Source organism: Podarcis cretensis (assembly GCF_951804945.1).
Source record: "Podarcis cretensis genome assembly, chromosome: 8".
NCBI lineage: Eukaryota > Metazoa > Chordata > Lepidosauria > Squamata > Lacertidae > Podarcis > Podarcis cretensis.
The window spans coordinates 38,166,353-38,180,740 of NC_137177.1; the positions used below are offsets into that span (position 1 = coordinate 38,166,353).

The 14,388-nt window shown below is 43.7% G+C and overlaps 1 protein-coding gene across 1 annotated transcript; it reads right to left on the bottom strand.

Annotated features, from left to right (window-relative positions):
* Positions 1–788: 788 nt before the first annotated feature.
* Positions 789–14,339, bottom strand: COQ9 (coenzyme Q9). The gene is made up of 9 exons (XM_079988471.1): positions 14,181–14,339; positions 12,459–12,630; positions 11,850–11,985; positions 11,008–11,150; positions 10,706–10,790; positions 8,906–9,010; positions 5,846–6,001; positions 2,649–2,702; positions 789–1,447 (listed from the first exon to the last, which is right to left on the bottom strand). Exons 1-9 carry the CDS (start codon positions 14,239–14,241, stop codon positions 1,412–1,414), a joined length of 948 nt encoding a protein of 315 aa, XP_079844597.1. The 5' UTR covers positions 14,242–14,339; the 3' UTR covers positions 789–1,411.
* Positions 14,340–14,388: the final 49 nt, after the last annotated feature.

Here is a 14,388-nt window from a genome sequence, read left to right on the forward strand (position 1 = left end):
TGTTGACCCTTTGAAACCATACAGTTGCTTCAGTTTCTCAAGGACAAAAGGATGCCGAGACACTAGCACCTCAGGCCCCCCTTAAATGTCTGGCTAAGACGGATTGACTTGTGTCTCTGTTATGAGCTGGCTATGAAATCACTGTGATGGTTTTGCTTGATGAGCTCCAGGATTGTATTGTTAATTGTCTAGAATTTCCAGCCTTAAAAATGTGACACTCATTAGAGCTGGGAAGGGACACAGAACCAGAAACAGCTTTGGTTTGAATCAGAATGCAGGGAGATAGAAGTTTTTTTAACCAGGCTTGAAGAGGCCTGTGAGCTCTTGGGATTTTATTTTATTGATTAGATGTATATCCCATCCTTCCTCCAAGGAGCTCAAAGTGGCATTGTTCCCTCCACATCCCCATAAAATCCCCCACAACAACCCTGTGAGGTAGGCTAGGCCAAGAAACAGTGACTGGCCAAAGGCCACCCAATGAGCTTCATGACGGAGTAGAAAAAGAAAAGCACTGACTCAAGTAATATTAAGCCTTGAGTCCAACACAACTAGATTAACATAACCGGCAGCTGAATTGCCTCCCTTGATGTTCAAAGTGACTTCAGGCAACATTCTGTGACAGCTCGTTCACTCACACAGGGCATGAAAATGTGTGTGCATGTATCAGTCCTTCCCAAAATAGCAAAACTTGCATTTGTTGTACCATTACTGTGGATCTCAGATGATACTATTTATGCCAAAAGACTGAATGAATCTCAGAATGAAGAAGCTGCAAACTTACACAGAAGGCTGTTTGAATTTTTATTATTATTAATTTACAGACATGTCAGTGTCCAGGAACAGAGAAAATTATACATTTGCAATAGAACTCTGATGGCTATTCAACAGCTGGGCTTTCAAGCTACAGTTGCCATCAGCTTTCATGCAAATAGTCCTGGAAGAGAACTGAAAGCAGTGACAAAACATCAACAGAAGCCTACAGTGATGATGTGATCCTTCCTGAGCAGAAATGTATTGAGAGTTGGAGCAGAACCACTAAATTTGGCACAGTGCTGCCATGTCTCCCAATGATGCAGCAACCTCTGAGTCAGACACATAGATAGCAAATGTGGGGGTGAATGAAAGCAAGACACTTTTGGTTACCAACTTTCATTCACATAATCTTCTAAAAATGGACCCTCCCTAATTATTAGTTTTTGCTGACTGGGTCAAGCATCAGGAGCGGCATCATCACCAGAAAACCAGGTTGTGACATTTACACAGCCCAGGAAAAAAGGTTCTCACGCTAGGCTGACAACCTTTAATGTGTGTTTTAATAGTACTAGAAAAATTGTGGAAACAGTTTAAACTTCTTGCGATGGGATTCCTCCTCTTTTTGGGTCTTGGAACTCCCTCTCCCAACTCTTCCATCTTATCGACGTTGGTTCAGTCCTGTGAGATTCCGTATCTGTTTGGTTCACAAATAATATGTCATTAAATATAAGGCCAATGAGAAAATTACTTGCTGCAAACAGGCCACTGCTCCTTATGACTGCTCCTTATGACTGGGAAAATTAACTCTAGCAAGCTGTGGTTTTCAAATGGTGTTACAGAGAAGGAGTCCCTCAGTGAGAATAAGATCAATAAGGTGAGCAAACTTTTTTGAAAAAAAGCTTGCCCCCACCCCTTCACAATATTTCTCTGAAACATGCACCATGTGTTTCAGGGCATGTTCCCATTCACTTAGGATGGTAAGTGAGGCCCAAATAGGCCTGGTCAGTACTCTGGAGGACATGAACATGTTGCCCCAAAACATACACCAGAACCCTGCATAACACACACAGATAGCTTGGCAGGAAAGTGGACTGGGAAGATAAAAATGTGAAGGCAACAGCTTTCAAGGAAGGGCATCGGGCAGCAACAGATTATAGAGAGAATTCCTACACTTCTTGTGGTTGCTCACTAACTAAGCAATTTTACATTTTATTCTGGATTCGTTTAACAAAATGTATATGCTGCTGGATTTGTAAAAAACCTCTAAGCGGTTTAACAATATATAAAACAAAACACTAAAATTATCCGTAAAAACAGTTATTTAAAATATAATTAAAATCAACTATAGCAAAAAATAAAAAATACATGTCAATATTCTACATGGCTAAACAGGCTTACCTAAACAAACATGTTTTATGCAGGCACTGAAGGGTATAGGGAAGGTGCCTGCCTAATACAAATAGGCAGGGAATTCCAAAGTTTAGGTGCTGCCACACTAAAAAACCAATTTCTTACAAATGCAGCTCAAGTATTATGTGGCCTCTGTAACAGTTCCAGTTCTGCAGATTGAAGCAGCTGAGTAAGCATATATGAGTAAGGCGATCCTGCAAGTAATTTGATCCCAAGCTGGCTTTATATACCTCTGCTGTTTGAAGGATTCTTGAGTAATGAAAAACATTGTGCGCCAACGCATCCATACAGATTAATCTGGGAAATTCTGCAAGTAAGACTACCTTGCGGATCCTTTCTTTTTAATAATAAAAAAGAACATACAAGCAACCATTTCCTTTTGCATTCCTCCACATCCATTATTGCATCAATAATTTCCCGGGGGGGGGGGGGGAGCTGTTTGGTATGCAACAACCTGAGGAAATCCTGTGTCTGGCATTACTTACAGTGACAGCAGCACCCATCAGTCCCTGGACAAGGGCTTCTCCTGTTGCCTGCACCTAGGAAACAAAACACAAGCACTGAAATATTGTGCTTTGTGCTGGTTTTGCATTGGTGGACCAGCCCAATATGGAAAGGCTGTAGCTCAGTGGCAGAGCGTATCTGCTTTGCATGTAGAGTGCGCCATGTTCAGTTTCTGACAGGGCTGAGAAAGAGTCCTGTCTGACTCAGCATAAGGATACTTCCTAAGAGTTATTCTACAGTGATAGAGCTGACAGCAAGTACATGCTATTTGGCCGGCAGTATCTGTAGAAACCTGAAACGGCACTACAGTGACATGCAATCTTAGGATCTCAGCGGGATCCAAAGACCTGCACGTATACAGCAAACACCAGGCACAATTGGAACAAACGCAATTGATTAACATCACAGCAGCAGCTCCAACACTAACAAAAGACTTGCTTAGAAATCTCCAGGAAGATTTTCTAAGCAAATTAGTCCGATTTAATTCAGAGACCAATAAAGTGTATCGCATTGAGTGCCACTTCTTCTCCTTAATGTGAATAATTAACTTACATTCTCCACCAGGGCCTGTATGAGAACGAAGCATTGCAAAGTTATGAGAAGCTGCACAGATGGATTGACTGCAACTATGTGGGTGATAATATAATGGTTCTTTCCAATGCTATCACCACAGCACGTAGGCAGGGCCTAGTATGTGCCACCAGAGCCCTTTTCATAGGTTGCACAGATGGGGGTAGTGCTAGACTTTGCCCGGCAATCTGTGTACCTGTCTGAAACAAGGTTCCAACTTTGTCAGCAAAATGCTGCATGTTTTTAATGCAGGGGTGTAGAATCTTTGGCCATTTCCCCCCAAACTACACCCACATGCCCCCTCACATCTGATATCCTATGCAATGTCAGGTGCAGGTAAGTAGAGAACTGGCTGCCAATGCACATTAAGGAGTCTTAAAATACACTCCTAATTGGCAAGGCAAGGCAGGTTTCAGCCCAGCCAAAGGGGGACCTACAACCTGGCAGCTGCTTAATTACACGTGACCCTCCAAACACTGCAGGTCTACTCTTGTTCTCTTTGCCATCCCTCTGGGTATCACTTTCCCATATATGTCAGGTGTATGTGTGTGGGAGAGAGACAGAGAGAAAGAGACAGTGTGTGCCCGGGGAAAATACCATAAATGGGACAGAGCCAAAATAGAAAGAGCAATGAAAAGAGTGAGGGAGAAAAAGACTGTGACAAACAATTAGTTCCAACCTGTGTTAATGGAGGGGGTGGGAAACAGAAGAAAGCTGAAACAGAGAGAGATGGAGGAGAGAGGGGGAGACCTATTAAATCCTGTGATGCTGCAAATTCCACCCACTTTGGCTCTGGCCCCTAACAAACTAGCCCTGAGGAAATGCACCCTCAGCAGGATAATGGTTCCCTAACCCTGGACTAAGGGATGGGGAACTGGTGGACTGGGCTTGGTCTGCCAGAGCTTCTTCATCTGTGCATCCCAGACTCCAGGGTCTCTCTTCTCACTTTAAGTCTCTCACATTCCCCTTGCTGCAAGGTAGTCACAGCCACAAGGTGAACCAGATAGACAGGACAAGAGCCCTGCAGGCAGGCAGGCAGGCAGGCACACCAACAAAATGAGACACCTGAGAATAATGACTAGACTGGAACATCTTTCCAAAAGGCACTCTAGCTACAGCACTCTGTTGCCATGCCTCTGACCTCACATGCATGCCTACCACTCTCTTTCTCTCCTCCATCTCTCTTGCTCTCACCATGATCAAACTGCAGCCACGAGAAAAAATGAGGGAGATGGAAAGAGAAGGCAGAGAGAGCTGGAGGCAGGCAGATAGGTACACAGGGAATTCTCATAACAGCATGTGGAGATTGAAGCAGTGCCATCTGAGGAGAAGTGTCTGCCTGCCTCCAGCACTCTCATCTTTCTGATGGATTGCGGAGAGGAGAATGAGAGAGAAACTTCAGGTAGGCTTTGGCCCATCCACTTTAGCTGCCACCATGAGTTTATATACAAGAATGGTTGTATCCACCTATGTTTTACTTAGAGCTGAAATTAATGGACTCTAGTTAGTCACTTCCATTAATTTCAATGAGTCTACCCAAACCTGTCATAGGACCTCAGGACTGTGCGCATGTTCTTGTGGAACACCCAGGAAAGATTGAGGATTCTGGAGGCTAGATTGGTGCACTGGGCAGAGAGGAGTGAGCCAACAGCCAACAAAATGGTTGGTTTGGGGCTATCAAAGGCACAGTTCTCTTCCCCACACCCATCTCCCCAAATCTGAATCAATGAAAACTTGCTTCTAGAATTCCCAGTAGCTCTACACAGAACACTGTGTGACAGCAGCTAAGCATTAAATCTCCTAAATTAGACTAAGAATACAATTTAGCATTCATAAAATGTAACAGTCAATTAAAAAGATATTCTGAACCCAAATCCTAATTATTTGCAAAATATGTGCGTCCTAAATATTTAGAGGTATGTGAATGGATGGATGTGTGAATAGTTGTATGTTTGCAAATGGGGGAGATGCATGAACGGATGTTTACGAATGGGGCAGAGGCAAAAAAAGGCGCCTTCTGTTAGCCCACTTCTGACTCTTGTCCTCCCCACTTTCCCCTCAAGCGAATGACTCCTTAACCCCATGAAAGTTCCCCACCTATGGCTTAAACTGGCCTTTTCCCAGCCTGGTGCCCTACAGAAGCTATGGATTACAACTCCCATCAGCTCCAGCATTATATGACCAAGCTGGCTGGGGTTTATGAGCATTGTACAGTGGTACCTTGGGTTAAGGACTTAATTCATTCCTGAGGTCCGTTCTTAACCTGAAACTGTTCTTAACCTGAAGCACCACTTTAGCTAATGGGGCCTCATGCTGCTGCCACGCCCCTGGAGCAAGATTTCTGTTCTCTTCCTGAAGCAAAGTTCTTAACCTGAGGTACTATTTCTGGGTTAGCAAAGTCTGTAACCTGAAGCATATGCAACCTGAAGCGTATGTAACCCGAGGTACCACTGTAGTCCAAAAAAATGGAGGAAAGCAGGTTGGGGAAGGCTGGCTTTAACAGTCAGGTGAAGTTACTTCTTGGGTTTAAACACACACATATGAAAGTATGACCAAAGCTACAGTTCACATGTGCCACAGAAGACTGTGCTGTTTATAAATGGATTACCTGCTTAGCTGTGTGTCCCATGTTCATGGCATCAGCTATTCTGTTTTGTAAGAAGGACCAAGTCTCCTCAAAGTCAGGAGAGGAGTCCTGAATCATCACTAGCTCTGTAGTGTTGTAAATGCCAGCAAGCACTGCTCGGCGAGTGTACCAGTTTATCTGTAAGAGTAGAAACCAAGAGACAAAGTTACATGAGTTCCTGTAAGAAATTAAGACTTCACAGGCTATACCAGTATGAAATTATCCCATCCATGACCAGTAGTAGCACTTGAACCCTGCATTATTATTTTTAAACCTAGATTTCTGTGACAAGTGAACCCTAATTATTCACCAAGAACTGCTGGATTCTGCAATGAGTTCTTTTGGGAGATGCCCAGAGTGGCTGGGGCAAAGCTGTCAGATGGGCAGCATATTATTATTATTATTAGTAGTAGTAGTAGTAGTAGTAGTACACAGCAAATGTAGAGCTGTGTGATTATTTTGCACTGAAGCATCACTCCTTCCTAGGACTGACGGATGAAAGATTCTAGTATGTAAATGGAACCCAGCAGATTTTCATGGGTCTCTATTGCACAGCCCATTTATTTCTACAGACTACTGGATCACAGCCCAGTGCAAAATCTCTCTATTCACCATCCTAGCTTTAAAAACACCACCAACCACCACTGCTGAGCTGAAAAACAAACTGGCCTTGCTCCACGTTAGCCTAGTAACTAGTCCCAAAGCACGAAGTTCAGTCAAACTAGCTGGTAAACCAGCCGCATGAAACCCCACGGACAATAAATGTTGAAGGTGTCACGATATTCTGTCTTTTTATTGCAACATACAAGGACTACAATCCTATGTCCATTTATATGGAAACATATTGCATTGAACTTGGTGGTACTTACTTTTGTATACATATGTTCAGGATTTCACTTAAACAATTAAACAACCCTCTGAAAATAATTCGGCACATACCTTCTAGTAGAATAGAAATTTTGCCCAAGAAATCAACCCAGTACCTGTCTATCAAGCATATAAACCAGGGATTAACACAAAAAACACAAAAAGGACAGTCGGGATCCTCCAGATCAGCAAAGTAGAGATTATTATTGAACCAGCATCTGTTTGGGGCATTAATCAGTTCATAGGTTACATAAAACTATGTTAGGCACACCACAGCTGAGAACCAATTACTATATCATTCAGCCTGTCGAAACTTCAAAAAACATGTCACTCAAAATCCATTATAACAAACGACATTCTCCTATTTCTTTTTATCATTTCTCAAACTGTCGTTAACCAAAGTGGAAAATTGGATTCATTTGCAACTACCTAATGAACATATCTGGTGCCATCCACAATAGTTGCAATGAAGTCCTGCCTGCAACGCAAAGGCACTTTTCCAGTTTCCAAGAAAGCTCGGGGGGAGGGGGAGAGGGAGAGGGAAGAAAATTAAGCACTATTTGTAAGGCTGAATATTTTAACAAGTTCATCCACAATTTGCATACTCCAAAAAGAACCTTAGTTTCCTGGTGTGAGCACTGTCTTTTATTTGGCTTTCTGGTTTATTCCTTTAATTTGTCTGTGTGCTACTTATTTGTCACTGCAGTGGCTGCTATTTTATCCTCACACAAGTTTATTAAAGTCATTCATTAACAAGACCCACTAAGCTTTTCCTACCCCTTACTTATGTAAATGCAATAGGTCAAGTAATTCATTAATTACTTTAATTAAGATATAATTTACTTTGCTATTATTTCCTGCTAGAAAGTTGATGGCTCTCATAAGCCCTGGGTATTTTTAGGGAGCTGCTTACGAGTTTTCAAAGAACATCCATCACTTTCTGTTGTCCCGGCTGGAGGTGGGATACTGAGCAGCAGAACTGTGGCAAATGGCCAGTTCAACTCTCTGTGTGTGTCACTTAAATAAATACATTCCACTTTGTTTCTTTCTATAAAAGGAAAACAATGTTATAATTAAAAAACCTTACACAGTACTGTAAGCTAATATTCTGTCAGTTTCAAATATATCCAGTTTATAGAAGTGCTGTCTGCTTTGATTGGGTCGTTTTAGTTTGCATTATTATGTTTCTTTTAATAGTTTTTATAAGGCTTTAATTTCTCACCTTAGGTGTCTTCAAGAAAAGTGATATATAAACATTGTAACTTAAGTCTGGTTTTTGTTTTAATTTGCTGACAGAATGACTGGGCACACCACTAAGCAGAGGGCCAGTGAGAGCCCAGTCACCCATTATCCTTACCTGCCCAGACACACTTGGATGAGCTGCATATTTAATTTTAGCTTATGCAGACTGACGATATGTACAAGGTGCTTGCAACTCTATGCCCAACCGCATGGCCTCTTGAGCCCTGCCCTTGTTGCTTTATTAAAACTAGCAGAGGGGATCTGATTAGCTGGGTGTGATTAATGAGCAGCAGCAGTGCAGCCACTTCTAAAGAAGCCAGCTCTCGACCTGCTGGTTTAGTCTGAGCTAACTACCAACCAATAACAAATACCCACTTTAAAGGAAGGTAGTGGAGAGTTGTGGCAGGGCAGCTGCAGGCACCCTTGGCTTATATGGATTATCTAGTCCTGTTTCAATCTGGGTTCAGGTCTGGTCATGGGACTGAACTGGCCTTAGTCACCCTGATGGATGATCTTTATCGAGAACAGAACAAAGGGAGTGCAACTTTGCTCCTTCTCAATCTTGCTGCAGCTTTTGATACCATCGACCATGGTATCATCCTAGATCAGCTCCATGGTATGAGGGGGCCCTGTGTTACAACAGTTCTGATCCTACCTACAGGGCTTTTTGGACCCTTGGGGCTTAAGAGTTGTATCCTCCTTGTGTCCTCCTTTTTCAGAGAGTGACTGTTGCTAATGCAATAAAGAGGGACCATCATACCCCAAGCTCTTTGGAAACCAAAATCCTGAAAGCTTTTTAGCACCGCAAGTGTTTGAACTGCATAATTTTCCCAAGCACAGCCCAGAATGTATTTATCATGCAAGGCAGAACATTTCAAGCTTTCCTGTTGCTCCCCAAAGTCCTATCAACATCTGTGTCTTGCTCAGACTTACATCGGTGGACTGGTCTCCTGCGTAGTGCCACATGTCATCCACCATGCTCGTCAGGAGGTTTAGGCTGGCTGGGATATTGTGCGGCAGCAACAGCACACTAATAGCCTAGGGAGGAGGAACAGCCAGATAAATTAATGAGGCAAGGAGAAACACTCTTCACCCACACTTTCCTCCCCCCTTTTCTATACACCTTGTTTTAATCTGCAACAGGAGTAATCCAACATCATTTTTTTGGAAGTCTAATCAACCCTAGATAGCATAGCCAATGGTCAGGGGTGAGGGGAGCAACATCTGGGGGGGCACCATGTTGGCTATTCCTGCTATACAAGTCTTCCCAGTACTGATTCCTTGCCATTTCTGCATACATCATAGCTTCAACTCCACTGCCTGTGCCCATCTTATGGGACAGAAAACATTGGTAATGCTTTTTATTACCGTAAAAACCTAGCAATGGCAGCCACCAGAGGCCTAAAGCAATTCACAGAGAAATCCAGTTCAAACTTTGATACCAGGAGCAATCTAACTCAAGCTTGAGTTTCCTATCATACTTGAATAGGAAAAATAAATTATGGATATGTTTGCTATTTTGTGATTCCAAGAAGATGACTGCTACTAAAGGCCCTTAGGATCTGAAAAAGTGAAAGGAATTGCTTCCCCACCCCGCACTCCGGTCAGGTTACCATCTCTCACCCTAATCAACATGACAGCACTGTTGACTGGATAAACAGAGAGAGGTATAAGCAGCTGGGGAAGGAGATGAGGACAGAGGGTGAAGAAAGAGCCATTGAGAGTGGAGGGGGCCCTCTTTCCATCCTCTGGACCCACTGGAAAGCTCAATAAACCTGCTGTACCTGGAACTGAGTGTGGAGAGTAGAGCTGAATGGGACACAGCTATGGGAAGCCTGAGGAAGTATCATCCACCTTGGACCCACCCAGAAATCTGACCCGCTGGTCGATTTAATCCAGCCCCTGTGGCAGTATATGTCCTGGGGTAAAATCCTTAAAAAAGCTCAACTTTGGTCGGCCCTCACACATGTTCATTTCATCAAATCTGGCCCTCTTTGAAAAAAGTTTGGGCACCCCTGGTGATGTCTGCTGTTTCCAGGAACTCTTCTCATAGTAAGACTTTGGTGGGTAAGCTGAGTGAGTTTGGTCCTTGGATGAGAACTCGGAGGCTGAGAGAGGAGAGTGTGTCAGAAGGGAAATGAACTGATACTGATTTTTAGAATCTTAATTAATGTAACATTTTTATATGTATCTGTATTTTTTAGAAATATTTTGTTTATGATGTCGCTTCAGTTTTCTGTACACCACTTAGAAATATTTTAAATATATTAAGTGGTACATGAATTAAATAATCAATCACTCTTCCTTTAAGGAATTTGGGGTGACAATGACAACAGCAAGGGTGATCTGCAACTCAATGTTGTAGCATATCCCTGCCCTCCATATGACAACAGCAAGGGTGATCTGCAACTCAATGTTGTAGCATATCCCTGCCCTCCATAACAAGTGCTTCTGTTCAAGGTTCCATCCATCCTAGAATAGCAGCCTAGTAGTGCTACTCATGCCACAAGGGGGAGAGGGACAGCTGTTCAGGAAGGGAGAAGGGGGGAAGAGACATTCTTTCCCCTCCACTCTTCCAATACCTCCCTAATATGTGGAAATCCCTACTTTAATGTCAACCACCTGGCTTCCCAGGGAAATATAAGAAATATACCAATTCTGCTATACAAAGCAATGAACATAGGTGACACTAAGGGATATCCCATGTTTTCAAAAATAATGTTAGGTTTGTACCTGGGGCCATTTTTCAATATATGGAATCAACATTCGCAGCCTGGCCTCCAAAGCATCCTTCAGAAACTGGTCTGTCTTCTTCTTCCTTTAAAAGGAAAAGAGCATTTATTGTGATTTTATTCTTTAATTAAAAATTGGTAGCAAGATGCATTAGGGAAACTACCTCACAAGTGCCCTCCTTGTGACCAGATTCCACTGTTAGGCTTTCTGTGGCAACATACAATTGTCACCTGTTGTGTTTCTGCCTGAAATGGTGGCACAATAACTAACCTCCCACAGCAGCTGCGGTGACCAGTACTCACTCTGCTTGACCGAGCTGCACCAGTTTGTGTTGCTCCTCTAAAAGTTCAGTCAGCTTGGAGTTACACTGTGCAACAAAGTGCAGGATCAGTTCGCTGCCATCATTGTGAAAGAGCCCTGCTGCAGCAACAGAGAGACCCAGTGACTAAAAGGAAGAAGGGAAACAGGTTGAACAGGTAAATTACCCAGGAGCCAGAAAGCAGGCAATACTGTTCTACAGCCTGTTTGGTACAAGCATTCCAAGCAAAGCAACAATGCTGTGGCCAACACTGTCGCTCTACATTATGGCCCTAACTCATGTGCAGAGTAGCTTTCATGCTGCTGTTAAAACTCATGCAGTTCTGCTCTACACTATGTTTTTAAGGATCCTACAGCTAATCCCTCTGCATTGCAATGATATAATCCAAAAACATCCTCCAAATTACTGTTTTCCATCTGCAGAAAGTAGAAACAGATTCCTAGAATGTAGGAGCCCTCAAGGCAAGATTTACGTCATGTCTTGCATGTGCTTTGTGGGTAAAGACCCATTGTGGTCAAAAAACTTTTTATATGGGTTAATTGCAATGGCTCCCCACCAGGCAACTCTCAGAGTTATAGCTCTGCAAAGTTTTAAGTTCTTTGTCGCAAACCTCTCAGCACCCACATAAAATAAGAATTGTTCTGGGACCACCACAACAGTTAAAAGCTTACAAAGGCTGTAATTCTAACTCCTCTTACTTGAGTTTAAGCCCTACTGAATTCACCAGAATTTACTTCTGAGTAGACATGGTTAGCATTGCTGTGTTTAGCACCTCATGCAGATGCTCCCTGCACCTCTTAGCACATCAGTCCTCTTGATAGCTACCTTGGCTCCCTCTGCAATAGCATCTGCTGTCCAGCCATGAGTGGGGACAAACTCCAGAGCTGCTGTCAGGATTTGATGCTGCAGCTGTTCCTCACTTTCATAGCCCTCTGATTCTTCACCTCCCTGATCCGTGTAACTAGGAGAATAAAAATACAAAGTCACACCCTCAAATACCAAGGAGTCTCCCATTTTGGTCTTCCATATCGCTTTTCCATTGCCTTCATAATTCCTGCCAACTTAAAAGCTGCCCCCAGTTTCCTGTGCTCAAACTTTTGCTTGTTCAGTGTACACAATGCTAGTCTGTTAACATTTACAAGGGCATTGATGCCTCCTCTGATAAATCCAGGGATCTGCTCATCACAAGATCAGTATGGATTTTGTGGGGGCAGTAAAAGAAGACACACTGCAATGCTGCTCACGTCATCCTGGGATTACAGGCATGGGAAAGAGATGCCAGCTTCAAAAGAACACATAGGAACATGCCTCCCCAGGGATGCAGAAATATCACATCCTGCTTGCAATACAAAGCATTACACCAGAACTGGTTGTGAGTTTGTGGGAAATGAGATCTCTCAGAGCTTTAAGTGGTGGTGGGAGAATGCAGGTTACCTGGGGTGTAAGTGTGGATGCTCTTGATCATGCTGCTCCCCCACTGGCTCTGACTCCAAATGCTGCTGGGTGGAAGACTGTGGGGGCTGTTGTTTCTGCTCATCTGACGCTCTCCGCAGCACAGCTGCAGACTGAATGGCACGTTGCACTGGGTATAGCTGGCGTCTGAAGACTGAAACAGAAACCAGTTCAGTAAGACAAACTATTGTCTTTATTAACCACATCAACTTCATTTTTGAAGTACAGTTATAAAAATTTAGAATCAAAGCAACCCAATGAGACTAGCCAATGAGATAGGAGTGCCTGGTACCAAGAGAGAATGGCTTATTCAAGGCTACCTTCTAAATTTGCAAGGATGAGCAAGGATTTGGACCTAGACTAAGCCTGTATATGCTCTAGTCCTCTCAAAAGGGCTGGGTTCTGCTCGTACAATACATCACTGATACTTCAAACAAGTATTACCTTTGAAAGCCTCTGTCCTAACATGCCAAAAGAAGTTAGCCAATGCAAGTGGCATGTTAGCCAATAATTGCCCCATACCCAGATTACACTGGCAATTATCTATATGTTTGTCAGTCCAGGCAAATATGCTTTTTCTTTTATTGTTGCAGAAGGACATATTTCTGTTCAGTGAAATTGAACAAGTGAATGTGCTGAGCTGCTTTATGCCACTGCAAAAGTCTGGGTTAAACAAATATCATTTGATTGTGAGTATGCAAGAAACTTGTTTGGTTGGTTGGTTAGCTTTGTTGGCATGTCCATAGGCTCCTTCAGTGTAAGTTCCTGCTCCTTGGTGAACAGATCAGTAGACATTTGGATAATGCATATATGTAGACACAGATACTCATCTGAAGCCATACTCCAAGTAATCAAATTAAAGCTGGTATTTGCATCATAGACCCTTTAGAATCTCAGGATTAAACTTGCCCAGGAAGTCAAAACCTTACCCTTCCTCCAAATTCAAGAGGAGTGTGAGGAATGGCTGCAGTAAACTCGGGGAATTGCATCCTGCACACCTTGATGAAGTGGTGTGTTAGACTAGAGCTGTGTTCAAATCCCCACTCAGTTATGAAGCCCACTGGGTGATCTTGGGGGCCAGTCACTACTTCACAGGGTTGTTGTGGGGATTTGAATGAGGAGGGGAAGAAAATCATGCATGCCACCTTAAGCTCCTTTGGGGGGAGGGGAAGGTGGGATATAATTGCAACAAATAAATATAAATAAATGAAACAAATAATAGCGGTAACAATAATAATATTTTATATGGCCCAAGCTTAGCTATGGCTTAGCGTTCAAACCAGGTGTAAAGAGGTTGAAAGCAACTAAATAAATGATTTATCATTTTGATTGTACATGATTAATAATAATAAATACATGAGCAACAAACACCAGCCTGACAAGGGTTGAGTTTCGGAGGGTTCAGAAATCCCGGTGGCTCTTTCCCTTCCCTGAGCGTTATTTAACACAACAGCGTATAATGATTGCATGAACTGCGCAAATGAGCCACAATTAATCGCCTCCCCGGCCCCTCAAGGCGAGTTCAGGGGCGTCCTTGCCCCTTGGGTGCCACTTGCCCTTCGCCTCACCTTTCCCCGCCCCGCCCCACAAACCCCGCTCAGGCTCCGGCCGCAGGCTCAGTTTCCCGGGCGCGGAGGGAGTGGGGGGTCGGCAGGCGGCCCCCTCCCTTTCTCGCCCTCACCCGCCGCACGAGCTGCTCCTCACCCGCCTGGCAGCGTAGCAGCCCCCAACCCGCTCGCCTCAGACTCGCCGCGGCCGCCGCCATCTTTACAGTGGGCCAGGGAGCAATAAGAAGCGCCTTGGAGCTGGAAGCTCGAAGGGGCAGTCGCCATCTTTGGGGAGGGCAAACAGGCAGTGGGAGGAACCGCCCCCGCTGGCAGGCTTCAAAGAGAGAGAAGCAGGAGCTGTAGTA

What these genes read in the sequence shown, in the direction of transcription:
- COQ9 (XM_079988471.1), bottom strand. Translation starts at nt 14,241, where the DNA reads ATGGCGGCGGCCGCGGCGAGTCTGAGGCGAGCGGGTTGGGGGCTGCTA. An exon ending in CTATTGCAGAGGGAGCCAAG is followed by an intron (nt 11,151 to 11,849) that starts GTAGCTATCAAG and finishes TCTTCCTTTTAG; the next exon opens with TCACTGGGTCTCTCTGTTGC. An exon ending in TGGGACACACAGCTAAGCAG is followed by an intron (nt 2,703 to 5,845) that starts GTAATCCATTTA and finishes TTTGTTTCCTAG; the next exon opens with GTGCAGGCAACAGGAGAAGC.